The 27,512-nt window shown below is 41.4% G+C and overlaps 2 protein-coding genes across 6 annotated transcripts in view; both read left to right on the top strand.

The window, feature by feature from the left end:
• The first annotated feature begins 1,370 nt into the window (after positions 1-1,370).
• On the top strand, positions 1,371-24,952 carry eif2ak1 (eukaryotic translation initiation factor 2-alpha kinase 1). Of its 4 annotated transcripts, none has more exons than XM_029697809.1 (15): positions 1,371-1,766; positions 13,896-14,063; positions 14,279-14,415; positions 14,533-14,576; positions 14,849-14,948; positions 15,044-15,124; positions 15,259-15,355; positions 15,476-15,524; positions 15,612-15,984; positions 20,110-20,206; positions 20,342-20,448; positions 22,526-22,646; positions 22,957-23,036; positions 23,746-23,979; positions 24,317-24,952. In XM_029697809.1, exons 1-15 carry the CDS (start codon positions 1,607-1,609, stop codon positions 24,440-24,442), a joined length of 1,974 nt encoding a protein of 657 aa, XP_029553669.1. In that variant the 5' UTR covers positions 1,371-1,606; the 3' UTR covers positions 24,443-24,952. The 4 variants fall into 4 exon arrangements, with proteins under 4 accessions (XP_029553669.1, XP_029553668.1, XP_029553672.1 ...); XM_029697808.1 differs by having other exon boundaries at positions 20,077-20,206; XM_029697810.1 differs by lacking the exon at positions 1,371-1,766 and adding an exon at positions 13,367-13,635 and having other exon boundaries at positions 20,077-20,206.
• An 84-nt stretch (positions 24,953-25,036) lies between these two features.
• LOC115152892 (ubiquitin carboxyl-terminal hydrolase 42) overlaps positions 25,037-27,512 on the top strand; it is a 28,048-nt gene continuing 25,572 nt past the window's right edge. Inside the window, exon 1 of one of the 2 annotated variants that reach the window (XM_029697802.1) lies at positions 25,037-25,502. The gene's annotated coding sequence lies outside the window, so the exon portion shown is untranslated. Of the gene's footprint in view, positions 25,503-25,524; positions 26,036-27,512 lie in introns of those variants that run through there. The other variant, XM_029697803.1, reaches the window with a different exon arrangement.

The raw sequence follows: 27,512 nt of genomic DNA, 5'->3' as shown, positions 1-27,512 counted from the left end.
GGTGGCGCCCACACTTGTGGATGATGTAAAGGGTCTGGCTGTAAATTGCCACTCGTTGCCCTAGGCACAATAAATGGATCCAGCAAAGAAAGAATGTGGCAGAAGTGCCAAGGCTGCTGGTCTGAAGCTGCTGACCCAGACCTCTTCTCTTTCTCTGCCCTTCTCTCTCTCTGTTACCTGTCCCTGAGTCCTCTCCACTTCCTCCTACAGTCTTCTTCTACATAGACATGAACATGATAAGCCAAACCATCACCTAGCATAACTATAGTTTTTAGATAGCTATCATGGACATGTCACCTACTATACACACAGACACACACGGTTATCTGACCAAATTATCAGGGTAGTATCTACCATTTCTATTTATCTGATATACACACTCACACTCTTTCAAACATGATTATTTGGGCAAGATATCAGGGGTAGTAACTAGCATAATTTATATTACTATTTCTTTGACACACACCTTATTGGCTAGGTTAGCTATCTAGCTAAGTAGCCACATATAGCACAAGCTCACTACTAAACTGACCGGGCAATGCTACTATCGTGGACACTTGTCTCCAAGCAGCATTTTTTATGTTTATGTCCCTGTAGCTGTCAGCAGTTGTGTCAAAAAGACACGGTTTTGAGGATACTGAACATGATTCTCTCCTCCATGTGTCCAACCGCATGCGACCGTCTGCAAAAGATACCTGCATCAGTATCGTTGTTGTGTTCGAAGCGTTAAAGTTGTCCTCCTCCTCCTCATGTTGAAGCATGCGTCTCTCCGACCGCGCGCGCTTGTTTAGATTGGTCGCGAGTGAATCTGCGTGGAGCGCGCAAGTCTGCCACTCGTCTTTGAAAAGAAAAGTCTGTCAGTCAGTGATGGGCTACGATGACGATACATTATCAACATGGTATATATACAAGACAATAACATTTACACATTTATTTTTATTGACACCATAAATCAGATAGAATACGCATTTTAGAGATGGCCTCAAACGATAAAGTACTGACTTTTTCAATGATTCACCCCAGAGTCATATATTTAGTCTATATTGTATTGCCTCTGGTTCACCCTATGTAAAAATAAAAAATATCTCAAGGTTGTAATTGTATGTCACCAATAAATATTTGTAGCGTTTCATCGTCATCATTCGCAAGGATCACATGATAAGGAACGAAATGAGATGAGATGCTACAGGGACTATCTGACGTGTCCAACAAAATAATAAAACGAACAAGACCGAGTTAAATGTATTGTATAAATGGATAGAGTTACTAAATGTGATACAATCTCATCAATATATGATGATACAAATGAAGTCAGACTTAATTCGCAAGCTTCTCACAGTGGACGTGAAATTATTCAACTGAATTTATGTTCAGCTCATGGTGTTTTAAGACAAGACTTCACTCCCTTCATGTGTGTATTGTGCGGCAATGCTGACACTAGCCCTAGTATGGGACTCTTCTGGCGAGCTTTTGACGTGATTCTTTTAGATTAACGTCTACCTTAACTAGTTATGATTCATGCGGAATGGAAAATATTAACGCCTAAGTATTCTAAAAGTTAGGTCATATTTAATAGGTTTAACAAGCTGAATCTTCCTAAATCGCCATGTTTAGCTCTCTGAACGGGCAACGAGGAGTAAGTCCAAGTAGCAGCAGCGTGATCAACTCCTTGATTCACCGAAATCTAACCACCACAACAACCGGACATGAGTGCAGTGTGTTTAATTTGACCACCAGTGAAGATGACGATGAGGTTATATTTGACAGTAAGTTGACAGACACCAGACATTGTACAAATATGTTCATGCTAACTAGCTAGGCAGAATTGAGAAATCATGTGTGGGGCTGTGGGCGCAGTCGTCCTGTCAGCAAACCTCTCTGGACAGTTTTGGGGGCTGCTTTTGATCCACACCACCATCACATCACCATGGGGCAGATAGATAGCTACTACATCACAGCGGTGGCTACATCCCTCCTCATATTTTTGACAACTAATTTAGCTATGACCAATCAGCTAAGTGAGAGATTTTTCTAGAATGTTGTTTATAGCCATGTCTTTCCTTTACTCCTATTGGTTGGTTGGCTTCATGACCATTTCTGCAGCCCTAAAAAGATAACCTTCTTCTGAGTCATAACCCTCTAGTGATGCAACCAGGTGCTAAAGGAGCTCCTTAAACTTGACCCTAAAAAAAACATCTGGGTCAGACGGTTTAGACCCTTTCTTCTTTATAATCGCCAAGCCTGTCTCTCCTCTCTGGGGAGGTTCCCATTGCTTGGAAGGCAGCCACGGTTCATCCTTTATTTAAAGGGGGAGATCAAGCTGATCCTAGCTGCCTATTTCTATTTTGCCCTATTTATCAAAAGTGTTGGAAAAACTTGTCAATAATCAACTGACTGGCTTTCTTGATGTCTATAGTATCCTCTCTGGTATGCAATCTGGTTTCCGCTCAGGTTATGGATGTGTCACTGCAACCTTAAAGGTCCTCAATGATGTCACCATTGCCCTTGATTCTAAGCAATGTTGTGCTGCTATTTGTATTTACTTGGCCAAAGCTTTTGATACGGTAGACTATTCCATTCTTGTGGGCCGGCTAAGGAGCATTGGTGTCTCTGAGGGGTCTTTGGCCTGGTTTGCTAACTACCTCTCTCAAAGAGTGCAGTGTATAAAGTCAGAAAATCAGCTGCCTCAGCCACTGCCTGTCACCAAGGGACTACCCCAAGGCTCGATCCTAGGCCCCACACGCTTCTCAATTTACATCAACAACATAGTTCAGGCAGGTGGAAGCTCTCTCATTCATTTATATACTGATGATAGTCTTATACTCAGCTGGCCCTTTTCTGGATGTTGTGTTAAACGCTCTACAACAAAGCTTTCTTAGTGTCCAACAAGCTTCCACTGCCCTTAACCGTGTTCTGAACACCTCCAAAACAAAGGTCATGTGGTTTGGTAAGAAGAATGCCCCTCTCCCCACAGGTGTGATTACAACCTCAGAGGGTTTAAAGCTTGAGGTAGTCACCTCATACAAGTACTTGGGAGTATGTCTAGACGGTACACTGCTCTTCTCTCAGCACATATCAAAGCTGCAGGCTAAAGTTAAATCTAGACTTGGTTTCCTCTATCGTAATCGCTCCTCTTTCACCCCAGCTGCCAAACTAACCCTGATTCAGATGACTGTCCTACCCATGCTAGATTACGGAGACGTAATTTATAGATCGGCAGGAAAGGGTGCTCTTGAGCGGCTAGATGTTGTTTACTATTCAGCCATCAGATTTGCCACCAATGCTCCTTATAGGACACATCACTGCACTCTATACTCTTCTGTAAACTGGCCGTCTCTGTATACCCATCGCAAGACCCACTGGTTGATGCTTATTTATAAAACCCTCTTAGGCCTCACTCCCCCCTATCTGAGATATCTACTGCAGCCCTCATCCTCCACATACAACACCCGTTCTGCCAGTCACATTCTGTTAAAGGTCCCCAAAGCACACACATCCCTGGGTTGCTCGTCTTTTCAGTTCGCTGCAGCTAGCGACTGGAATGAGCTGCAACAAACACTCAAACTGGACAGTTTTATCTCAATCTCTTCATTCAAAGACCCAATCATGGACACTCTTACTGACAGTTGTGGCTGCTTTGCGTGATGTATTGTTGTCTCTACCTTCTTGCCCTTTGTGCTGTTGTCTGTGCCCAATAATGTTTGTATCAAATCAGATTTTATTTGTCACATGCAGATGTTAACGCGAGTGTAGCGAAATACTTTTGCCTCTGGTTCCGACTTATCATATATACACATATGCTATGACTAATGTAAGGTATGTAAACACTATTAAAGTGGCATTATTTAAAGTGGCATTGTTTAAAGTGACTAGTGATCCATTTGTTAAAGTGGCCAGTGATTGGGTCTCCATATAGGTAGCAGCCTCTCTGACACAACACTCCGAGTGTCCTCACCTCCTCCCTGTAGGCTGTCTCATTGTTGCTGGTAATCAAGCCCACTACTGTTGTGTCATCTGCAAACGTGATGATTGAGTTGGAGGCTTACATGGCCACGCAGTCATGGGTGAACAGGTTGTACAGTAGGGGGCTGAGCACGCACCCTTGTGGGGTGTTGAGGGTCAGCGAGGTGGAGATGTTGTTTCCTACCTTCACCACCCGGTGGCGGCCTGTCAGAAAGTCCAGGACCCAATTGCACAGGGCGGGGTACTATGGTGTTGAATGCTGAGCTGTAGTCAATGAACAGCATTCTTACATAGGTATTCCTCTTGTCCAGATGGAATAGGGCAGTGTGCAGTGTCATGGCGATTGCATCATCTGTGGACCTGTTAGGGCGGTATGTAAACTGAAGAGTGTCTAGGGTGGCCGGTAAGGTGGAGGTAATATAATACTTGACTAGTCTCTCAAAGCACTTCATGATGACAGAAGTGAGTGCTACGGGGCGGTAGTCATTTAGTTAACCTGTTAGGGCTAGGGGGCAGTATTTACACGGCCGGATAAAAAAAGTACCGATTTAATCTGGTTACTACTCCTGCCCAGTAACTAGAATATGCATATAATTATTGGCTTTGGATAGAAAACACCCTAAAGTTTCTAAAACTGTTTGAATGGTGTCTGTGAGTATAACAGAACTCATATGGCAGGCAAAAACCTGAGAAGATTTCATGCAGGAAGTGGCCTGTCTGACAAGGTGTCGTTCTTCTTGTCTCTGTTTATTGAAGAGTCAGGATCTTAACTGTAACGTGACACTTCCTACGGCTCCCATAGGCTCTCAGAGCCCGGGAAAAAGCTGAACGATATCGAGGCAGCCTCTGGCTGAAACACATTATCGCCTTTGCCAAGTGGCCGATCAGAGGACAAAGGGCTTAGGCGCGTGCCCGAGTCGACCCAGTGATATATTTTCTTTCGTCTGTTTACCTAATTGCAGATTCCCGGTCGGAATATTATCGCTTTTTTACGAGAAATATGGCATAAAAATTGATTTTAAACAGCGGTTGACATGCTTCGAAGTACGGTAATGAAATATTTAGAAATCTTTTGTCACGAAATGCGCCGTGCGCGTGACCCTTATTTACCATTCGGATAGTGTCTTGAACGCACGAACAAAACGCCGCTGTTGGAACATAACTATGGATTATTTTGGATCAAACCAACATTTGTTATTGAAGTAGAAGTCCTGGGAGTGCATTCTGACGAAGAACACCAAAGGCAATCAAACTTTTCTAATAGTAAATCGGAGTTTGGTGAAGGCTAAACTTGCTGGGTGTCTAAATAGCTAGCCCTGTGATGCCGGGCTATCTACTTAGAATATTGCAAAATGTGCTTTCACCGAAAAGCTATTTTAAAATCGGACAGAGTGCATAGAGGAGTTCTGTATCTATAATTCTTAAAATAATTTATGCTTTTTATGAATGTTTATCGTGAGTAATTTAGTAAATTGTTAGTAAATTCGCCGGAAGTTTGTGGAGGGTATGCTAGTTCTGAACGTCACATGCTAATGTAAAAAGCTGGTTTTTGATATAAATATGAACTTGATTGAACAAAACATGCATGTATTGTATAACATAATGTCCTAGGTGTGTCATCTGATGAAGATCATCAAAGGTTAGTGCTGCATTTAGCTGTCTTCTGGGTTTTTGTGACATTATATGCTAGCTTGAAAAATAGGTGTCTGATTATTTCTGGCTGGGTACTCTCCTGACATAATCTAATGTTTTGCTTTCGTTGTAAAGCCTTTTTGAAATCGGACAGTGTGGTTAGATTAACGAGAGTCTTGTCTTTAAATAGCTGTAAAATAGTCATATGTTTGAGAAATTGAAGTAATAGCATTTCTAAGGTATTTGAAAATCGCGCCACAGGATTCAACTGGCTGTTACGTAGGTGGGACGATTTGGTGCCACCTGCCCTAGAGAGGTTAATTTATCTTTGCCTTCTTGGGTACAGGAACAATGGTGGCCATCTTGAAGCATGTGGGGACAACAGACTGGGTTAGGGAGTGACTGAATATGTCCGTAAACACACCAGCCAGCTGGTCTGCGCATGCTCTGAGGACACGGCTAGGGATGCCGTCTGGGCCAGCAGCCTTGCGAGGGTTAACACGTTTAAATGTTTTACTCGCATTGGTCACAGAGAAGGGGGGGGGCATTTCTTGCTAGCGGGCAGCGATGGTGGCACTGTATTATCCTCAAAGCAGGCAAAGAAGGTGTTTAGTTTGTCTGGAAGCGGGATGTGTGTGATGTGGCTGGTTCTTTTTGTAGTCCGTGATTTCCTGTAGACCCTGCCACATATGTCTCGTGTCTGAGCCTTTGAATTGCGACTCCACTTTGTCCCTGTACTGACATTTCGCTTGTTTGATTGCCTTGCGGAGAGAATAACTACACTGTTTATATTCAGCCATATTCCCAGACCTATTTCCATGGTTAAAATGTGGTGGTTCACGCTTTCAGTTTTGAGCGAATGCTGCCATCCATCCACAGTTTCTAGTTAGGGTAGGTTTTAATAGTCACAGTGGGTACAACATCTCCAATGCACTTCCTTAAAAATTCACTCACAGAGCCAGCGTATAGGTCAATGTTATTCTGTAAGGCTGACCGGAACATATCCCAGTCCGCGTGATCAAAACAATCTTGAAGCGTGGATTCCGATTGGTCAGACCAGCGTTGAATGGTTCTAGTCACTGGACATCCTGTTTGAGTTTCTGCCTATTGTGGCAGACCAGGGGGTTTGGTCAAGACGTTTACACAGATCAGACACGGACAGAGTAGGATTAGCTTGGTTTCAAGGGTGTTTATTTAAATAATAAATCAAAAGAAAAGGATAGGTCTCCCCCATGAGACCCTCTCTGGGATACCGTCTTCTGGGTTCCGGGTCTTGCTGTATCCTGTCGGGAACAAAAACTGAACTCCCTCCTTTTAGCTCGGGCACCGTCTCCAACTATACGGAAGTCACCTTTCTTCCCCCAGTCCCTCTCCTTGTGTGCTGCCCTTCTGGCAGCTTTATGGGACTCGTACAGCTGGTGAGCAATCAGCCCTTGATTACACACAAACCACAATCAGCCTCGACGAGTCTCCCCCTGGTGGCTGACCTGCTGTACGCCACACTATACATTAAGATGGTAGGAGCAAGATGGCATCGTGGTCGGATTTGCTGAAGGGTCGGTGGGGGAGGGCTTTGTATGCATCGCAAAAGTTAGAGTAGCAGTGGTCGAGTATTACCCCTGCGCGTAGTGTAATCAATATGCTGATAGAATTTAGGAAGCCTTGTTCTCAAATTTGATTTCTTAAAATCCCCAGCTACAATAAATTCAGCCTCAGGATTAGAGGTCGACCGATTATGATTTTTCAACACCGATACCGATTATTGGAGGACCAAGCCGATACCGATTAATCGGCCGATTTTAAAATATATTTTAAAAAATTATTTTATTTATTTCTTTGTAATAATGACAATTACAACAATACTGAATGAACGCTTATTTTAACTTAATACATAAATACTATCAATTTAGCCTCAAATAAATAATGAAACATGTTCAATTGTTTAAATAATGCAAAAACAAAGTGTTGGAGAAGAAAGTAAAAGTGCAATATGTGCCATGTAAAAAAGCTAAGGTTTAAGTTCCTTGCTCAGAACATGAGAACATATGAAAGCTGGTGGTTCCTTTTAACATGAGTCTTCAATATTCCCAGGTAAGAAGTTTTAGGTTGTAGTTATTATAGGACTATTTCTCTCTATACGATTTGTATTTCATATACCTTTGACTATTGGATGTTGTTATAGGCACTTTAGTATTGCCGGTGTAACAGTATAGCTTCCGTCCCTCTCCTCGCTCCTACCTGGGCTCGAACCAGGAACACATCGACAACAGCCACCCTCGAAGCAGCGTTACCCAGGCAAAGCAAGGGGAACAAACACTCCCAAGTCTCAGAGCGAGTGACGTTTGAAACGCTATTAGCGCGCACCAGGCTAACTAGCTAGCCATTTCACATTGGTTACACCAGCCTAATCTCGGGGCTTGAAGTCATAAACAGCGCAATGCTTGAAGAATTGCGAAGAGCTGCTGGCAAAACGCACGAATGTGCTGTTTGAATGAATGCTTATGAGCCTGCTGCTTCCAACCATTGCTCAGTCAGACTGCTCTATCAAATATCAAATCATAGACTTAATTATAACATAATAACACACAGAAATACGAGCCTTAGGTCATTAATATGGTCGAATCCGGAAACTGTCATTTCGAAAACGAAACGTTTATTATTTCAGTGAAATACGGAACCATTTCGTATTTAATCTAACGGGTAGCATCCCTAAGTCTAAATATTCCTGTTACATTGCACAACCTTCAGTGTTATGTCATAATTATGTACAATTCTGGCAAATTAATTACGGCCTTTGTTAGGAATAAATGGACTTCACACAGTTCGCAATGAGCCAGGCGGCCCAAACTGCTGTATATACCCTGACTGCTTGCACGGAACGCTAGAGAAGTGACACAAATTCATGTTAGCAGGCAATATTAACTAAATATGCAGGTTAAAAAAAATATATACACTGCTAAAAAAATAAAGGGAACACTTAAACAACACATCCTAGATCTGAATGAAATAAATAATCTTATTAAATACTTTTTTCTTTACATAGTTGAATGTGCTGACAACAAAATCACACAAAAATAATCAATGGAAATCCAATTTATCAACCCATGGAGGTCTGGATTTGGAGTCACACTCAAAATTAAAGTGGAAAACCACACTACAGGCTGATCCAACTTTGATGTAATGTCCTTAAAACAAGTCAAAATGAGGCTCAGTAGTGTGTGTGGCCTCCACGTGCCTGTATGACCTCCCTACAACGCCTGGGCATGCTCCTGATGAGGTGGCGGATGGTCTCCTGAGCAATCTCCTCCCAGACCTGGACTAAAGCATCCGCCAACTCCTGGACAGTCTGTGGTGCAACGTGGCGTTGGTGGATGGAGCGAGACATGATGTCCCAGATGTGCTCAATTGGATTCAGGTCTGGGGAACGGGCAGGCCAGTCCATAGCATCAATGCTGTCCTCTTGCAGGAACTGCTGACACACTCCAGCCACATGAGGTCTAGTATTGTCTTGCATTAGGAGGAACCCAGGGCCAACCGCACCAGCATATGGTCTCACAAGGGGTCTGAGGATCTCATCTCGGTACCTAATGGCAGTCAGGCTACCTCTGGCGAGCACATGGAGGGCTGTGCGGCCCCCCAAAGAAATGCCACCCCACACCATGACTGACCCACCGCCAAACCGGTCATGCTGGAGGATGTTGCAGGCAGAACGTTCTCCATGACGTCTCCAGACTCTGTCACGTCTGTCACATGCTCAGTGTGAACCTGCTTTCATCTGTGAAGAGCACAGGGCGCCAGTGGTGAATTTGCCAATCTTGGTGTTCTCTGGCAAATGCCAAACGTCCTGTACGGTGTTGGGCTGTAAGCACAACCCCCACCTGTGGACGTCGGGCCCTCATACCACCCACATGGAGTCTGTTTCTGACCGTTTGAGCAGACACATGCACATTTGTGGCCTGCTGGAGGTCATTTTGCAGGGCTCTGGCAGTGCTTCTCCTGCTCCTCCTTGCAGAAAGGCGATTATATGCAACACAGGACACGTTAGATAAACTACACATGGTTGATGATATTACTAGTTAACTAGTGATTATGTTAAGATTGATCATTTTTTATAAGATAAGTTTAATGCTAGCTAGCAACTTACCTTGGCTTCTTACTGCATTTGCGTAACAGGCAGGCTCCTCGTGGAGTGCAATGTAAAGCAGGTGGTTAGAGCGTTGGACTAGTTAACCGTAAGGTTGCAAGATTGAATCCCCGAGCTGACAAGGCTAAATCTGTCGTTCTGCCCCTGAACAAGGCAGTTAACCCCCGTTCCTAGGCCGTCATTGAAAATAAGAATGTGTTCTTAATCTGACTTGCCTAGTTAAATAAAAATGTATAAATACAATTTTAATTTTTTTAAATTAAAAATCGGCAAATCGGTGGCCAAAAATACAGATTGTTATGAAAACTTGAAATCGGTGTCTGCATGAGGGGAATGTACACAGCTGTGACGATAACTGACGAGAATTCTCTTGGAAGGTAATATGGCCGGCATTTGATTGTGAGGAATTCTAGGTCGGGTGAGCAGAAGGACCTGAGTTCCTGTATGTTGTTATGATTACACCATGAGTCGTTAATCATGAAGCATACACCCCCGCCTTTCCTCTTCCCACAGAGGTGTTTATCTCTGTCGGTGCGATGCATGGAGAAGCCCGGTGACTGAACCGATTCCGACAACATATCCCGAGAGAGCCATTTTTCCGTGAAACAGAGAATGTTACTATCTCTGATTTCTCTCTGGAAGGCAACACTTGCTCGAATTTCATCTACCTTGTTGTCAAGAGACTAGACATTGGCGAGAAGTATACTCGGGAGCGGTGGGCGATGTGCACGTCTACGGAGCCTGACCAGGAGGCCACTCTGTCTGCCCCTTCTGCGGCACCGTTGTCTTGGGTCGGCTTCTGGGATTAGATCCATTGTCCTGGGTGATGGTCCAAACAGAGGATCCGCTCCGGGAAAGTCGTATTCCTGGTCGTAATGTTGGTAAGTTGACGTCACACTTATACCCAATAGTTTTTCCCGGCTGTATGTAATAAGGCTTAATATTTCCTGGGGTAACAATGTAAGAAATAATTCATAAAAAAAACTAAATACTGCATAGTTTCCTAAGGACTCGAAGTGAGATGACCATCTCTGTCGGCGCCATCTTGTTGGACAAGATACCTTGTTTTGTGCTGCGACCATGTTGTGCTGCTGCCGTGTTGTTGCTACCATGTTGTTGTCATGTTCTGTCGCTGCCATGCTATGTTGTCTTAGTTCTCTCTTTATGTAGTGTTGTTGTCTCTCTTGCCGTGATGTGTGTGTGTGTGTGTGTGTGTGTGTGTGTGTTGTCCTATTTTTATTTAATTTATTTATATTTTTAATCTCAGCCCCCGTCCCTGCAGGAGGCCTTTTTGGTAGGCCGTAATTGTGAATAAGAATTTGCTCTTAACCGACTTGCCTATTTAACCTTTATTTAAGGTTAAAAAAATTTTTTAAAGTGGACATGTTTCCCATTACAGTTCAGTACTAGATACTGATGGCAGACAGTCAATTCAACATCAAGGATATGACATACAGTACCAGTCAAAAGTTAGGACACACCTAATCATTCAAGGGTTTTTCTTTATTTTTACTATTTTCTACATTGTAGAATACTAGTGAAGACATCAAAACTATGAAATAACACAGATGGAATCATGTAGTAACCAAACAAGTGTTGCTGCATCAGATGACCTGGTCTCCACAAATCACCCGACCTCATCCCAATTGAGATGGTTTGGGATGAGTTGGACCGCAGAGTGAAAGAAAAGCAGCCAACAAGTGCTCAGCATTTGTGGGAACTCCTTCAAGACTGTTGGAAAAGCATTACAGGTGGAGCTGGATGAGAGAATGCCAAGCGTGTGCAAAGCTGTCATCAAGGCAAAGGGTGGCTACTTATAAAATATATTTTGATTTGTTTAACACTTCTGGTTACTACATGATTCCCTATGTGTTATTTCATAGTTTGATGTCTTCGCTATTACACTGCGTGCACAATTATTAGGCAAATTGTATTCCTCGGGATGAATTTTATTGTTGAACAAACAATGCTCTCAGTCAATCCAAAATGTTATTGAACCTCAAACCTGAATGTTTAACAAAGGAAGAGTGAGTTTTGTCTTTCTCAGGGAAATATATAAAAGTGTGCACAATTATTAGGCAACTATTAGTGTGCAGAATTATTAGGCAACTAAATTACAAAAATAATGTCTCTCAACTCACTTGTTTATTCTCAATTTTTAGAGTAAGTGTAACAGATAAGTAACACAAAATGACAATTATATAACATTTTTGGCCTTTCAAAGATATTCAGTGACCAATATAGAGACCCTTATTTTCAATAACTGCCATGTGCCTTCCATCCATGGAGTCTGTCAGTTTCTTGATCTGTTCACGATCAAATTTCGCTGAAGCAGCAACCACAGCCTCCCAAATGCTGTTCAAAAAGGTGTATTGTCTTCCATCACTGTAAATCTCACGTTTGAGAAGGGCCCACAAGTTCTCAATAGGATTTAAGTCAGGTGAGGAAGGGGGCCAGGTCATTATTCAGGCATCTTTGAGGCCCTTGCTGGCTAGCCAAGCAGTGGAGTACTTGGATGCATTTGATGGAGCATTATCCTGCATAAAGATCATGGCCTTCTAGAATGCTGAGGACTTCTTCCTGTACCACTGTTTGACGAAAGAATCTTCCAGAAACTGGCAGTAGGTTTGGGAGTTGAGTTTCAGTCCATCTTCAACCTGAAAAGGTCCAACTACCTCATCCTCAATGATAGCAGCCCGTTCCTTCACCTTGCTGGCACCTGACTCAAAGTGGTGCCCTGTGTCCATTACTGATCCAGCTACGGGCCCATCCATTTGGTCCATCAAGAGTCACTTTCATTTCATCTGTCCATAAAACCTTTGAATAATCTGTCTTCAGGTATTTCTTTGGCCAATCTTGACGCTTCAACTTGTGAATCTTATTCAGTGGTGGTCTTGTTTCAGTCTTCTTGACCTTGGCCATGTCTCTGAGCACTTGACACCTTGTACTTCTGAACACTCCAGGTAGGTTGCAGTTCTGGAATATGGTGGCACTGGAGGATAATGGGTTCCTAGTAGTTTGACGTTTAATTCTTCTCAAGTCTTTTGCAGTTAATTTGCGCCTTTTCTTCTCCATGCGTTTTTTGCACCCCAGTTGACTATTCGCAACAAAATGTTTGAATGTCCGGTGGTCACACCTCAATAGTTCAGCTATTTAAAGAGTGTTGCATCCGTCTGAAAGGCATTTTACATTTTTGGTTTTTCAGTGTCAGTTAAATTTATTTTTTGGCCCATTTTACCTGAGGTAATGAGGCTGCCTAATAATTATGCACACCTTGATATAAGGTGTTATTCACTTTTGCCACACCCTCCCTCATTACACAAATACATATCACCTGAAAATGATTAAATCCAATAAGCATTCAAGTTTATATGGTTTGGAGTTGGAAAATGTGAATAGAAACAATGATACGATCAGAATACTCACTTTCCTAATAATTGTGCACGCAGTGTATTCTACAATGTCGAAAATAGTCAAATAAAGAAAAACCCTTGAATGAGTAGGTGTTCTAAAACTTTTGACTGGTACTGTACATAAACTGTTGCCAAATCCAATGAGTACAGTATAAACCAACAGTCAGCATACACAAATATGAGAGTACATTACATACTGTTTTTGGCATGTTTCTCACACCACTTCTTCCCTTATATTTTCCTCCATGTTAGCGACCTTGGGTGGAGGGACCTGTGTGTACTGTTGTAGACAGATAAGCCTTACCACTGAGCACACCCCAGCATGCATAAACGTGATGGGCTGGCTGACTTTGAAGTGGTTAGGTTAATCTTGCATTAGTGTTGAAGTTTTTCATATTGAGCTAATATCACACATACCGTTAGACAAAATGGACCTAGGGGAGAAAGAAATTGCAGCGTTAATTGCCAAAGTTATTGCCGAAGGTAAGATACATTTTCTCTTTCAACTGTTAACTATAAATCTTATTTTCTTCATAAAGCGGTACTAAAGTAATCACACACGTTGGTGATTATTTGTTATGCAATGTTGGCCGTCTGGCTACAGGAAGTTTTGGAGGGGACTGTTCGCCATTGAGATATACAACTTTGCTTTTTTTCATTTGTTACATAATCGATAATCTTGTTACAAACATATACCACTCACTTCTCTGTCCTTTTTCTCATTCTCCTCTATGTAAACACAGCGTCCGACTCGGATAACAACTGTGAGGTTCTGATAACTGGCAAGCAGTACCTGTCCATCCAGGAGTTTGCCTCAGCCATCCCCAACCACCTTCTGCTTGGGTCCCTGCTGGAACACCTGTGCTTTGTCTACGAGAGCGACCCGACCCGCTCACGTATGCTGTTCAAAGGTAAAGAGGATCAACTAAACTCTTTCTCGGTCAATAGAACATTAACATTATCTGGTTGTTGTGTAGAGGGAGGTTAGGATATGATTATTTTATAACATCACTGACTTCTGTAAAAAAAAATGTTTTTGTGTGAAAAATCATAGAAGAAAAAAAGAGAACTTGTGAACAACAAACACTACAGTGAATAACTTCCTGTTCTTTGCCGTCCTCTACAGTCATTGGTCAGCGTTTAGCAGCGATGAACCTCCTCTCCCCATTGGCCATCAGTGATGAGTTCAGCACAGTCAGACTCCAACACAACAGAGCATTCATTGAGCTACTGGATGCTGCCAGCACCTCTCTGTTCCCACAGGTAACACTTGATGTGGCCATTTAGTGATAATGTAATGCGGGACATGCATGGTCAAGTTTCTTGTTTATCATTGATGTTCATTCACTGACCAGTTTTTTTTTTTTCCTGCCATTTCAGGGTCAAAGATTATGTAATACCGACAGCCAGAGCCTTACACTAAGGTAAGATTAGTACAGAAAAAAAATGGCACTTGTCTTTTGCTACTAGCGTTGACTTTGCCGACAAATACTTTGTGGAGGGAAAATGTACTTGATACGATTGTGATATGTTGTTGTCTCACCTAGCTGTCTTAAGATTAATGCACTAATAAAGTTGCTCTGGATTAGAGCGTCTGCTAAATGACTAAAATGTCAAAATAAATGAAATGTACTGCTGTGTACGTTGCATTGTGAGAGGATCTGTCTCTTTGCTTATTATCCTCCTCTCACCGTAGACCAACAGAGGGTCTGTTCCAGGCACAGACATCTCGCTACCTCAGCGAGTTTGAAGAGCTCTCTAGACTTGGAAAAGGATCCTATGGCAAAGTCTTTAAGGTACTGTCTAGTCAAAATATAAATGAGACCAATGCATTAATATAACCTACAGTGGAATAATTTCCCCCTCTTCGTTTTGGTCATGTGCTTTCCAGGTAACAAACAAGCTGGATGGCCAGAAGTATGCTGTGAAGAAAATTCTCATCAAGAATGTTTCACGGGAAGACTGCATGAAGGTATGTTATGTACACACAATTCATTTAAAATGTATTGAGTTTTAATGATCCAAAAATGCAGTATACTTCAGTGCAGTATTCGATAATGGGCACAACTGAGTTTGTCATTGAGTATTTTCCTGTCTTTGTTTCAGGTTCTCAGAGAAGTGAAAGTGTTATCCAGTCTTCAGCACGTCAATGTAGTGGGCTACCACACTGCCTGGATGGAGCATGTCTCACCTGCTTTTATCAGTGACTTCCGTTACTTCTCTCCTCTGACGTGTTCGAAATTCAAATGATTTCATTTATTCATAGCTAACCTCTCTTCATTATTGTTTTTTTTTCATTTACATTTGAATTTCTCTATTTCAGACCCTACATCAATACTCCCAGCACCGGAAACGCCTGCGCTGCCAGAACGGTACCATTATTATCTCATATAACTGACTTACAAGACCAGTTATGATTGAATATCATATTAGATTCTGAAACGTGTATTTTCTCACAGCACTGAGGAGAGTACCGGCAGTAGCAACAGCTCCTCAATAGTCTTTGAGTGCTCAGATCACTCGAAGGAGCCAGTGGCCATTGCAAAAGTACCAGAGATCCTCCGGGTGAAAGCCCTGGCCCCTAAAGAGGAGAAGAGCACGCAGGCGGTGTGTCCTAAAACCATGCGCCACACCCATGTCTCAGAGAACTTTGTCCCCTGTGTGTTCCTGGGACGGCGTGGCCTGACACCGGACGGTTGCCCTGTGGTCAGCTGGGATGGCTCGGCCCTGACAGAGGCGGCCTCAGGAACCAGGAACAGGATGGAGCCGAACAACAACTCCTACATCGATGTGGGGAGCGAGGAATGGGACACGAAATGCCCCACCAAGGAGGTATTGATACTGTGTAACCTGTATAATGTAGCACAGTAGGGCCTCTTATCCTGTTGTTTTAACACAATCCTCTAACCTTCCAACTCTGACATCTGGTATATACACTACCAGTCAAAAGTTTTAGAACGCCTACTCATTAAAGGGTTTTTCTTTATTTTTACTATTTTCTACATTGCAGAATAATAGTGAAGACATCAAAACTATGAAATAACACATAGGGAATCATGTAGTAACCAAAAAAGTGTTAAACAAATCAAAATATATTTGAGATTCTTCAAAGTAGCCACCCTTTGCCTTTATGAAAGCTTTGCACACTCTTGGCATTCTCTCAATCAGTTTCAACAGGTAATGCTTTTCCAACATTGTTGAGGGACTCCCCGCACGTGCTGAGCATAACATATCACTCTGCGGTCCGACTCATCCCAAACCATCTCAATTGGGTTGAGATTGGGGGATTGTGGAGGGCAGGTCATCTGATGCAGCACTCCATCACTCTCCTTCTTGGTCAAATAGCCCTTTCACAGCCTGGAGGTGTTTTGGGTTGTTGTCCTGATGAAAAACAAATGATAGTCCCACTAAGCCGAAACCAGATGGGATGGCGTATTGCTGCAGAATTGTGGTAGCCATGCTGGTTAAGTGTGCCTGGAGTTCTAAATAAATCACAGACAGTGTCACCAGAAAAGCACCACCACCCCTCCTACATGCTTTATGGTGGAAAATACACATGCGGAGATCATCCGCTCACCCACCTTGCGTCTCACAAAGAACCAAAAATCTCAAATTTGGACTCATCAGACCAAAGGACAAATTTCTACCAGTCTGTCCATTGCTCGTGTTTCTTGGCCCAAGCAAGTCTTCTTCTTATTGGTGTCCTTTAGTAGTGTTTTTTAGAGGTCGACCGATTAATCGGAATGGCCGATTAAGTTTTCATAACAATCGGTAATTGGCATTTTTGGCCACAGATTTTTTTTAAATGTAAAAAAAAAAAAAAAAATGTAAACCTTTTTTTAATTAGGCAAGTCAGTTAAAGAACACATTCTTATTTTCAATGACGGCCTAGGAACGGTGGGTTAACTGCCTTGTTCAGGGGCAGAACGACAGATTTTTACCTTGTCAGCTTGGGGATGCAACCTTACGTTAACTAGCCCAACGCTCTAACCACCTGCTATACGTTGCCGAGGTAAGTTGCTAGCTAGCATTAAACTTATCTTATAAAAAAATCAATCAATCAATCATAAACACTAGTTAACTACACATGGTTGATGATATTACTAGTTTATCTAGCCTGTCCTGCTTTGCATATAATCGATGTGGTGCGCATTCGCGAAAAAGGACTGTCGTTGCTCCGACGTGTACCTAACCATAAACATCAATGCCTTTCTTAAAATCAATACACAAGTATATATTTTTAAACCTGTATATTTAGTTAATATTGCCTGCTAACATGAATTTATTTTAACTAGGGAAAATGTGTCACTTCTCTTGCAAACAGAGTCAGGGTATATGCAGCAGTTTGGGCCGCCTGGCTTGTTGTGAACTGTAAAGACTATTTCTTCCTAACAAAGACAACAGACTTCGCCAAACGGGGATGATTTAACAAAAGCGCATTTGGAAAAAAAAGCACAATCGTTGCACGACTGTACCTAACCATAAACATCAATGCCTTTCTTAAAATCAATACACAGAAGTAGATATTTTTAAACCTGCATATTTAGCTAAAAGAAATCCAGGTTAGCAGGCAATATTAACCAGGTGAAATTGTGTCAGTTCTCTTGCGTTCGTTGCACGCAGAATCAGGGTATACAGAATCTGGCTCGTTGCGAACTAATTTCCCAGAATATTACGGAACTATGAAATAACATTGTAGGTTGTGCGATGTAACAGGAATATTTAGACTTATGGATGCCACCCGTTAGTTAAAATACGGAACGGTTCCGTATGTCACTGAAAGAATGTTTGAGATGATAGTTTCCGGATTTGACCATATTAATGACCTAAGGTTTATTATATTATAGTTAAGTCTATGATTTGATATTTGATAGAGCAGTCTGACTGAGTGGTGGTAGGCAGCAGCAGGCTCGTAATAGTCAAAGATATATGGTTTAGAGAGATAGTCGACGCGTCATAATTCCTGTAATAACTTGCGGCTGAACTTGAAAGGGGTTCCTTCGTTATTTTACCGTTCATGTCTTCCATAGAGAATGTCTTGATCTACTTCAAATAAGGTCTGTGTTTTGTGCTTAAACCGCCTCGGCGTTTTGATACCCGTGTAAATCTCACTAGGTAACGTTTGTCAACATATTTTCATAAATCCACTCTTATCTTCGCTTATATTGATCAGAGTTATATCCTATGGATATCTACACAGTTATAAAATTGGCAAGGTGGTGTAAGCTTAAACCAAACACAGACCTTATTTTAAGTTAATCTAAAAATATCCTATGGAATAAATGAAGGAACCGCTTTTCAGATTTTGCTAGAAGGTGTCATGGGAATTATGACTCGCACTTTGGTAGTCAATTCTTACCATGCCCATTATTAAAATAGGATTTCCTGCATATAGAAATTAGTTTTTGTTTTCAGCATTCATCACAGGTAACTTAAACTCTATTTTTATTATTCAAACAGTTGAGAGTATTTGTCTCCTAAGCAGACTCTTCAGTATCGTTGTCACTTCAGAGCTGTGTGTGTGTGTGTGTGTGTGTGTATATATATATACACACACATATATAATAAATCGGTATCGGCTTTTTGGTCCTCCAACAATCGGTATCGGCGTTAAAAATCATAAATCGGTCGACCTCTAGTGTTTTTTTGTTGTTGCAGCAATTCGACCATAAAGGCCTGATTCACACAGTCTCCTCTGAACAGTTGATGTTGAGATGTGCCTGTTACTTGAACTCTGTGAAGCATTTATTTGCGTTGCAATTTCTGAGGCTGGTAACCCTAATGAACTTATCCTCTGCAGCAGAGGTAACTTTGGGTCTTCCATTCTTGTGAGAGACAGTTTCATCATAGCGCTTGTGTTTTTGCGACTGCACTTTCTTGAAATGTTCCATATTGACTGACCTTCATGTCTTAAACTGTCGTTTCTCATTGCTTATTTGAGCTGTTCTTGACATTTACATTTACGTCATTTAGCAGACGCTCTTATCCAGAGCGACTTACAAATTGGTGCATTCACCTTATGATATCCAGTGGAACAACCACTTTACAATAGTACATCTATATCTTTTTTTGGGGGGGGGGGGGGGGGGGGGGGGTAGAAGGATTACTTTATCCTATCCCAGGTATTCCTTAAAGAGGTGGGGTTTCAGGTGTCTCCGGAAGGTGGTGATTGACTCCGCTGTCCTGGCGTCGTGAGGGAGCTTGTTCCACCATTGGGGTGCCAGAGCAGCGAACCGTTTTGACTGGGCTGAGCGGGAACTGTGCTTCCGCAGAGGTAGGGAGGCGAGCAGGCCAGAGGTGGATGAACGCAGTGCCCTTCTTTGGGTGTAGGGAACTGATCAGAGCCTGAAGGTACGGAGGTGCCGTTCCCCTCACAGCTCCGTAGGCAAGCACCATGGTCTTGTAGCAGATGCAAGCTTCAACTGGAAGCCAGTGGAGTGTGCGGAGGAGCAGGGTGACATGCAAGAACTTGGGAAGGTTGAACATAATATGGACTTGGTCTTTTACCAAATAGGGCTATTTTATGTATACCAACCCTACCTTATCACAACTCAACTGATTGGCTCAAATGCATTAAGAAGGAAAGAAATTCCACAAATGAACTTTTAACAAGGCACACCTGTTAATTGAAATGCATTCCAGGTGACTATCTCATGAAGCTGGTTGAGAGAATGCCAAGAGTGTGCAAAGCTGTCATTAAGGCAAAGGGTAGCTATTTGAAGAATCTCAAATGTAGAATTTTTTTTTTGTTTAACACTTTTTTTGGTTACTATGTGATTCCATATGTGTTATTTCATAGTTTTGTTGTCTTCACTATTATTCTACAATGTAGGAAATAATAAAATTAAAGAAAAACCCTTGAATGAGTAGGTGTTCTAAAACTTTTGACTGGTAGTATATAGATTCTCTTTTTGTCAAATTCAGATTTTACTGGACACTATTTTATGGCTACCTCAGGTGCAGTTCCACCTCATGCTGTATATTCAGATGCAGTTGTGTGAACGTTCACTCAAAGACTGGATCTCAGAGAGAACCACCGAACACATCTCACAAAGTGAGCATATATATCTTGCACAATAAGATGCACTCCTTTGTTCCTTTCACTCTACATTCAACATTATCAATGTTTTGATTATGTTTATATTATGCAGAATTTGTTAATGAGTGTGTTTTGGCTTTTGTTTTATAGATCCTTACGGGTCTGTGGACACGAAACAAACCCTTAGCATTCTACATAAAATACTTGAAGGAGTGGAATACATTCACTCTAGAAGTATCATGCACAGAGATCTGAAGGTATGTTCTTTACAAGTGTATATTATTTAATTTCACAAAAATAGAAGTGCACCATCAAATGGTGTGGTGGCTAATTTCTGCATTACCAAATGAGGAGAGTTAAACTTCACACACCCGTCAGAGTTATACTTAAACTACATCTTTAATAATTAAGAGCTTTTGCAAAAGCACTTTGACTTTCAATGATGCACTATCTCTAATGAACCATTGAAAAGTGTCTACACAAAAGTACAAAGATCTTTTATAGCCAAGATACACCCCTCTCAACGTACATGACGAACCACAGATACATAGAATAGGTCACAAGGTTAAGTTTTGTATGAAAGATATCTATAAAACATAGCAGACAGCAACTGCTGTATCAACAGTGTTCATTGTATACACCAGTGTCTGGTCCTCCTACTCCAAACTGGAACCGTCTCTCACTGGTACGGTATAGAACAGAACCATTAGCTCCATGTTCTCTGGAATGCTCTTTAGGCGTTATTATCAAAATGCATCGTAAATCTCCTCTGTCAGTGCAATCTCATAGAGGCCCATCCTCAGTAAAACACACACACATATGTAGACAATGTTCCATTCTGTCCTCTTCCCTTTCTGATATTCTGCATAGCACCAGGGACATGTAAAAGACAAGCCTGACCTCTCCCCTCTCTGGGCCCCAAGTGACTGAGCCCCAGCTAAGGGAAAAGTGCAACTGAAAGACATCAGAATCAAAAGGATACATTCTAATGACAAGTATCTCACATAAGCATATTATGCTAATAAAACATCTTAATTATCTATGTTACCCAACTAATTCTGATTCATCTGCCACACAGTAGCCTCGGAACAGCCAATTCCAGCGCTGTACTCTGTCAGTGCTGATGCTGTTTCTGAAGAATTGGCAAGTTTGGAAACGTCATCATTCTTCATCGCTGGTGACGTCGATATTGATTAGATATTGGTGACGATCCGTATGTTCTATTAAACTTAGGCCTATCCTACCTGAGCTATATTATGTTAATAATAATAATAATAATAATAATAACTTGTTTAAAAAGCACTTTACAAATCATGATGCATCATATTTCTGCAGATGATATTTAAAACTTTTTGAGGGGCCAAATAAAGGGTCTGATACCTGTGGTCAGGGTATCAGACCCTGTGACTAATAACACACTGGCAGATATTTAGGCTAGAAAAAATGACATGTTTTTAAACACTTACCTGTCTTTTGAAGTGTAGAAAAAAAACAGTACAGTATTTCCAAATCTGAACAGGTTCGTTGACGGGGTGAGATTTTAAAAATGTGATAATACTAGACACATCTCCTTTAACTATTGCTTCATTAATTTTAAACTGCATATCATCAAATTTGAGTTGCACCCCCTTTTGCCCTGAGAAAAGCCTAAATTCATCAGGGCATGGACTCTAAAAGTTGTGGAAAGCGTTCCACATGGGGTCTGGCCCATGTTGACTCCAATGCTTCCCACAGTTGTGTCAAGTTGGCTGAATGTCCTTTGGGTAGTGGACCTTTCTTGATAAACATGAGAAACTGTTGTACTTCTTGACACACTCAAACCGGTGTGCCTGGCACCTGCTACCACATCCCGTTCAAAGGCACTTGAATCTTTTGTCTTGCCCATACACCCTCTGAATGGTACAAATACACAATCCATGTCTCAATTCTCTCAAGCAAGGCTTAAAAAAATCCTTCTTTAACCTTTCCCCTCCCCTTCATCTACACTGATTGAAGTGGATTTAACAGGTGACATCAATAAGGGATCATAGCTTTCAACTGAATTAGCTTGGTCAGTCTGTCATGGAAAGAGCATGTGTTCCTAATGTTTTGTGCACTCCGTGTATAATTAGGGGTTAAGGCATGGTTTGTTACTAATATCACCCATTTGAAATTACATTTTAAAGAAGTTGAACAATTACCTAAAGCATTAATGTGGACTAGTGGTAATGACAAAATAGAATTGTGCATTTTAGAGTAGAATCCTTCTTTTAGAATCTCCTGTAGCATTATGACCTCACTCACCATAAAAATATATGTAAATGCTTTACATTTTGTATGCTTTTTGTTTTATAGCCCAGGAATATTTTCCTGCATGGACTTGACTGCCATGTGAGGATTGGAGACTTTGGACTGGCTTGCAGGGATATAATAATTGATGACGAGGCAAAGCCAACCTCCACCTCACAGAACACCGGTGAGAAACGGATTTAATCAATTTTTCTAATATGTCTATCACCACAAGCTCAGTGGTTGTAACAGTTGTTACTATGTATGTGTGTGTGTGTGTGTGTGTGTGTGTGTGTGTGTGTGTGTGTAAACATTCAACATCTCAAAGATGCAGTGTATCAAATCAAAGTGGACACGTGTAGGTATAGGTGTAATTCCTGAAATCGCCAGTAGATGGGGCTATGGCTATGTGCATCCAAATCCCTTTCTATGACAACATTTTCCCTGGTTGGTTCTGGTACTGTGTATTTTTGACACTGCTTGTAATCTTTCTGCAGGTTCCTCACACACCACTGGAGTGGGGACATTTGTTTATGCTGCACCTGAACAACTGGAGGGCTCCCACTATGATTCAAAGGTAAATCATCTCCATCATTTCAGAAATATTTGACACACCAAAGTTACTTGGCACAATTAGTGTGTTTTCTACATAAAACAAACGTGTATATAGAATTATAATAAGGATAATATAACATTTGTATTTATAAACCAATTGATACACAGTAAATCAATATATAAAACATATTTACACATCAAGGACAACAACCACCCGAGCCACTGCCTGTTCACCCCGCTATCATCCAGAAGGTGAGGTCAGTACAGGTGCATCAAATCTGGGACCGAGACTGAAAAACAGCTTCTATCTCAAGGCCATCAGACTGTTAAATAGACAACACTAGCACATAGAGGCTGCTGCCTACATACATAGACTTGAAATCACTGGCCACTAATAAATGGAACACTAGTCACTTGAATAATGTTTACATATCTTGCATTACTCATCTCATATGTATATACTGTATCCTATACTATTCTACTGTATCTTATTCTATGCCGTTCTGACATTGCTCGTCCATACATTTATATATTCTTAATTCCATTAATTTACTTAGATTTGTGTGTTGGGTATATGTTGTGTAATTGTTAGATATTACTTGTTAGATATTACTGCACTTTCAGAGCAAGAAGCACAAGCATTTTGCTACACATTTTGCATTAACATCTGCTAAACACGTGTATGTGACTGATTTGATTTTGATCACTATGCCTTTTCTTCTGGCCTGCAGTCAGACATGTACAGTATAGGAGTGATGGCCCTGGAGCTGTTCCAGCCCTTTGGGACAGAGATGGAGCGTGTGCGTACACTAGGAGACCTCCGTGAGGGGAAGGTCCCAGACTCCTTCTCCCAGTGCTGGCCTCTCCTGGCCAAGTACATCACACTGCTGACCAGCAGAGACCCCTCTCTACGACCCAGCGCCACACAGCTGCTGCAGAGCGAGCTGTTCAGCAGCAAAGACATGGTATGAACAGGCTGGCTGGGAAGGAGACTACCATTTTGATAGATATGTGCTTGATGTACTTGTTGTTGAATTTCAACTTGGCTGGGAAGGAGACTACTATTTTGATATATGTGCTTGATGTACTTGTTGAATTTCAGCTTGCCATATTTACGCTGCTATTGATCAAGTTCAAACAGACATGAGCCAAATGCTGGTAGCATTGCTTGGCTATAAATATTTGACCTAGGTCACTTTGACACTGCAACCAGGTTCAAACTACTAAAAGTAAATATCAGGAGAAGAGTGTTAAACATTTATAACAGATCCAACATCTCCAATGGGCCTCATCTCTTTCTAGGTTATCCATGGCTTGCAGAGAAGGGTTGAAGAGCAGGAAGAGGAAATAGTTCGACTCAGGAGACAGATCAGTCAGCTACAGACTCAAAGCACTCAACAAGCATCCCATCCAACCTACAAGACCTGACGTCAACCACCTCTGCCCATCTTCAAACCTAATATATTCAAACCCTTTACCTTACCACATGAATAATTTGGTGCAAATAAGAGCATTTATTGTATTAAATACGGAGCATTGTATTAGTCTAGTTGGAGAAGTCCAAATGATTTAACCCATTGGGTTTTTCTGTAGTTAGCCTATACCGGGCGGCTCACTGAGTGTCATGTCGGAGGCGAGCGCTCAACCACCGGTGAATTTTAAATCTCGAGCCGCTCTTTAGAACGTAGTTAGCCTAGCAGCTAGCTAGCCGTGTTTCCCATAGATAAACCTGTGAATGCTAAAATGGTTCGGCGTTAAAGTCTCAGGTTTATCAAGGAGCAATACATAAACACCACATGTATTGTTTTACCACCGAAAAGGCCAGCTACCCTTTACCGTACCACATGAATAACTTGGTGCGGTTGAATGTGTGTGTGGATGTAACAGTGTGCCATTATTTAACGATTTAAAACGGTACAATAAATATTATTTAATTTACTCATCTGTCTCTTTGCAGACTGAATGTTTTATCTGGTCAAGATTAATTTACATAATTGGTGGTTGAGACTAATATACTCATATGATGAAGGTAATCAAGCCAACAAGGCTTGTATTTGTTTGACCACTTGAATTCCAGGCAATTAACAAGACTCACTCCCGTTAATTATTGTTATGCATGTCTCAAACAGTCATGAATTGTCTGGGAGTACAGTTGTTGTATAAGCTTTGCTTTCGAAGTAAATGGACGTAGCACACTCACACATTACATTGCAGATTGAGAACGATCAAAATCCAATATAATGCATAAAAACGATAATTAAACGGTTTACCCGTTGTATCTCACCATAAAGGTCAAGACGTAAGTGCTGTCTACGACTACTGTGAACACGTTCCACACTGAGCCTCAGCGAATCAAGAGTTGCCTTTCATCCGTAGTACCCGGATTTACCCGTAGGGAAATTAGCTACGTCATTGTTCACGGACTGACTACAGCTGGAAATAATACATGGACATGCACGTATAATAATATATTTATAAAAAATTACAGGTAAGAGCATTTCTGTTGTATTAAATACTGAGCATTGTATTTGTCTAGTTGGAGAAGTCCAAATGATTTAACCCATTGGGTTTTTCTGTAGTTAGCCTATACCGGGCGGCTCACTGAGTGTCATGTCGGAGGCGAGCGCTCAACCACTGGTGAATTTTAAATCTCGAGCCGCTCTTTAGAACGTAGTTAGCCTAGCAGCTAGCTAGCCGAGTTTCCCATAGATAAACCTGTGAATGCTAAAATGGTTCGGCGTTAATTTCTCAGGTTTATCAAGGAACAATACATAAACACCACTTTACCACCGAAAAGGCCAGCTACCTTGCATTGTACCAATGATTGCTAACCAACGTAGTTCGTCATTGTTGCACAATGACAAAGCTCATAGCCCATTTGGGCAGTATTGTTAGCTACGTTTTGCCGTTACCATGGCGTTTGTGGTTACCATGCGTGCACGCCTCAGAATGAGACATTCTGAACGTGTTCATAAGAAATAAGACGTTATTTACTTTCCGAACATTTGTTTCAAAAACAGGGTAAGAAAGTTTGAAATGATATTTTCTGATCTTTTGAATTACGTGTTAGAGGCCTATCTCGTTCGCTAAAGCCTCAGCCAGCCAGACTGCCAGGCAGAGGTGGGACTTGGGAGGAACAGTTGTAAACGTGCGTGTAAAAAGTCCATCTTAATGGCTAACATTATGTTTGAAACGATTGTCACTTGAAAGTCCAAGGAATACTACTTTGATTTATTGAGAACTTAAAATCGATGTAGCTAATTTTGTTTTTGATTTGTAATCATTAGCTAGTTTGCTACCGCAATTTGGGAAATTGCGTCTCTGCTAGGTAAAAATGGGGAAATTGCGTCCCTGCTACCTACTGTACTAACGTTAGAACGCTTTCAGCTAACGTTAGTTAGTCGCTATGTGCTAAATAATGCTAGCTAAGTCAGCTTCTTGCACAGACAGCAGAGCGGTACAGTATATTAGAAAGCAGGATCAGTTAAATTTGATAAACAACCAGGAACAACAATTATTTTCTGTTTCATTAAGAAAGCCAAACGTGTTTGGTTGTTGAGTCAATTAGAACATGCCCATTTCAAGTTAATTTCAAAAAACTAAAATGCCTCATTAGTTTGGTTCAATTGTCATACTCCATCAGAACCCAAACTATAAGCCTGTTTTACTCGAATGTTTGTAAACAAAGTAAATATAAAACACTGTATAGCCTCAATTGTTGAAACTAATTGTGATATCATGGATGGTCTGGTCTTGCATCCATAGCTCTGTCTATACATTTTAGAGTGGTTACATTTCACTAGCCCCATCCCTCAGCTTTTTACCGAAACCGGGTCAGGGTTTTTGTTATTGTTTCGAATGCTGATTGCCCCTTTAAGATCAAAGCTTCCCTATTCTGATTTCGGGGAAAGATGGTTTCTTTCTCCAAAGATGGTGCATAAATTAAGATGTCTGACTCAGGCCTTTTACCATTTCAAATAATTGTCACAGTTTTGGTCTGCATAGTTAATTGACTGTATATGAACCAGAAAAAATGAGGGAGTGAGATGTCTTGCTTCCTCATCCGTCTCTGGTTTCACTTTAGTGTTTGTTCCTGTGTGTCATTACTGCTAGCTACAATGTTGTCCATACCCTGCTCAATCCCTATTTGTAACTGATCAAACCAGCAAGGATATCAACAAAACTTTCCTAGACTTTATATGGAAAAATAAACAACACAAATGTAAGAAGTCTGTAATATCAAACCAAAGAGCTGATGGTGGGCTTGAAGTACGAGATTTCATTGATATCAACAATACCTTTAAAGTAAACTGGATAAAACAAATTTATGATTAGCTCAGAATCTATATGGTACTTCATTCCCTGTCATATTTTATTGGGTGGTCTTCATTTTTGTGGAAGTGCAATTATTCTCCAGCAGAATTACCCATCAAACTGTCCAAATTTCATGAACATGCCCTTTTAGCCTGGAAACTGTGTCATGTCCACAACTTCTCCC

The sequence above is a fragment of the Salmo trutta genome, chromosome 18, assembly GCF_901001165.1.
Source record: "Salmo trutta chromosome 18, fSalTru1.1, whole genome shotgun sequence".
NCBI classification, from domain to species: domain Eukaryota; kingdom Metazoa; phylum Chordata; class Actinopteri; order Salmoniformes; family Salmonidae; genus Salmo; species Salmo trutta.
Note: the sequence above shows the minus strand (reverse complement) of the source record. Positions and strands in the feature narration are given on the sequence as shown.

Bases quoted from the DNA above. Each gene is read 5' to 3' on its own strand.
- eif2ak1 (XM_029697808.1), top strand. From the start codon at position 1,607: ATGTTTAGCTCTCTGAACGGGCAACGAGGAGTAAGTCCAAGTAGCAGC. The intron at 1,767-13,895 runs GTAAGTTGACAG...ATGTAAACACAG, and splicing joins CGATGAGGTTATATTTGACA to CGTCCGACTCGGATAACAAC. The intron at 15,125-15,258 runs GTATGTTATGTA...TCTTTGTTTCAG, and splicing joins CACGGGAAGACTGCATGAAG to GTTCTCAGAGAAGTGAAAGT.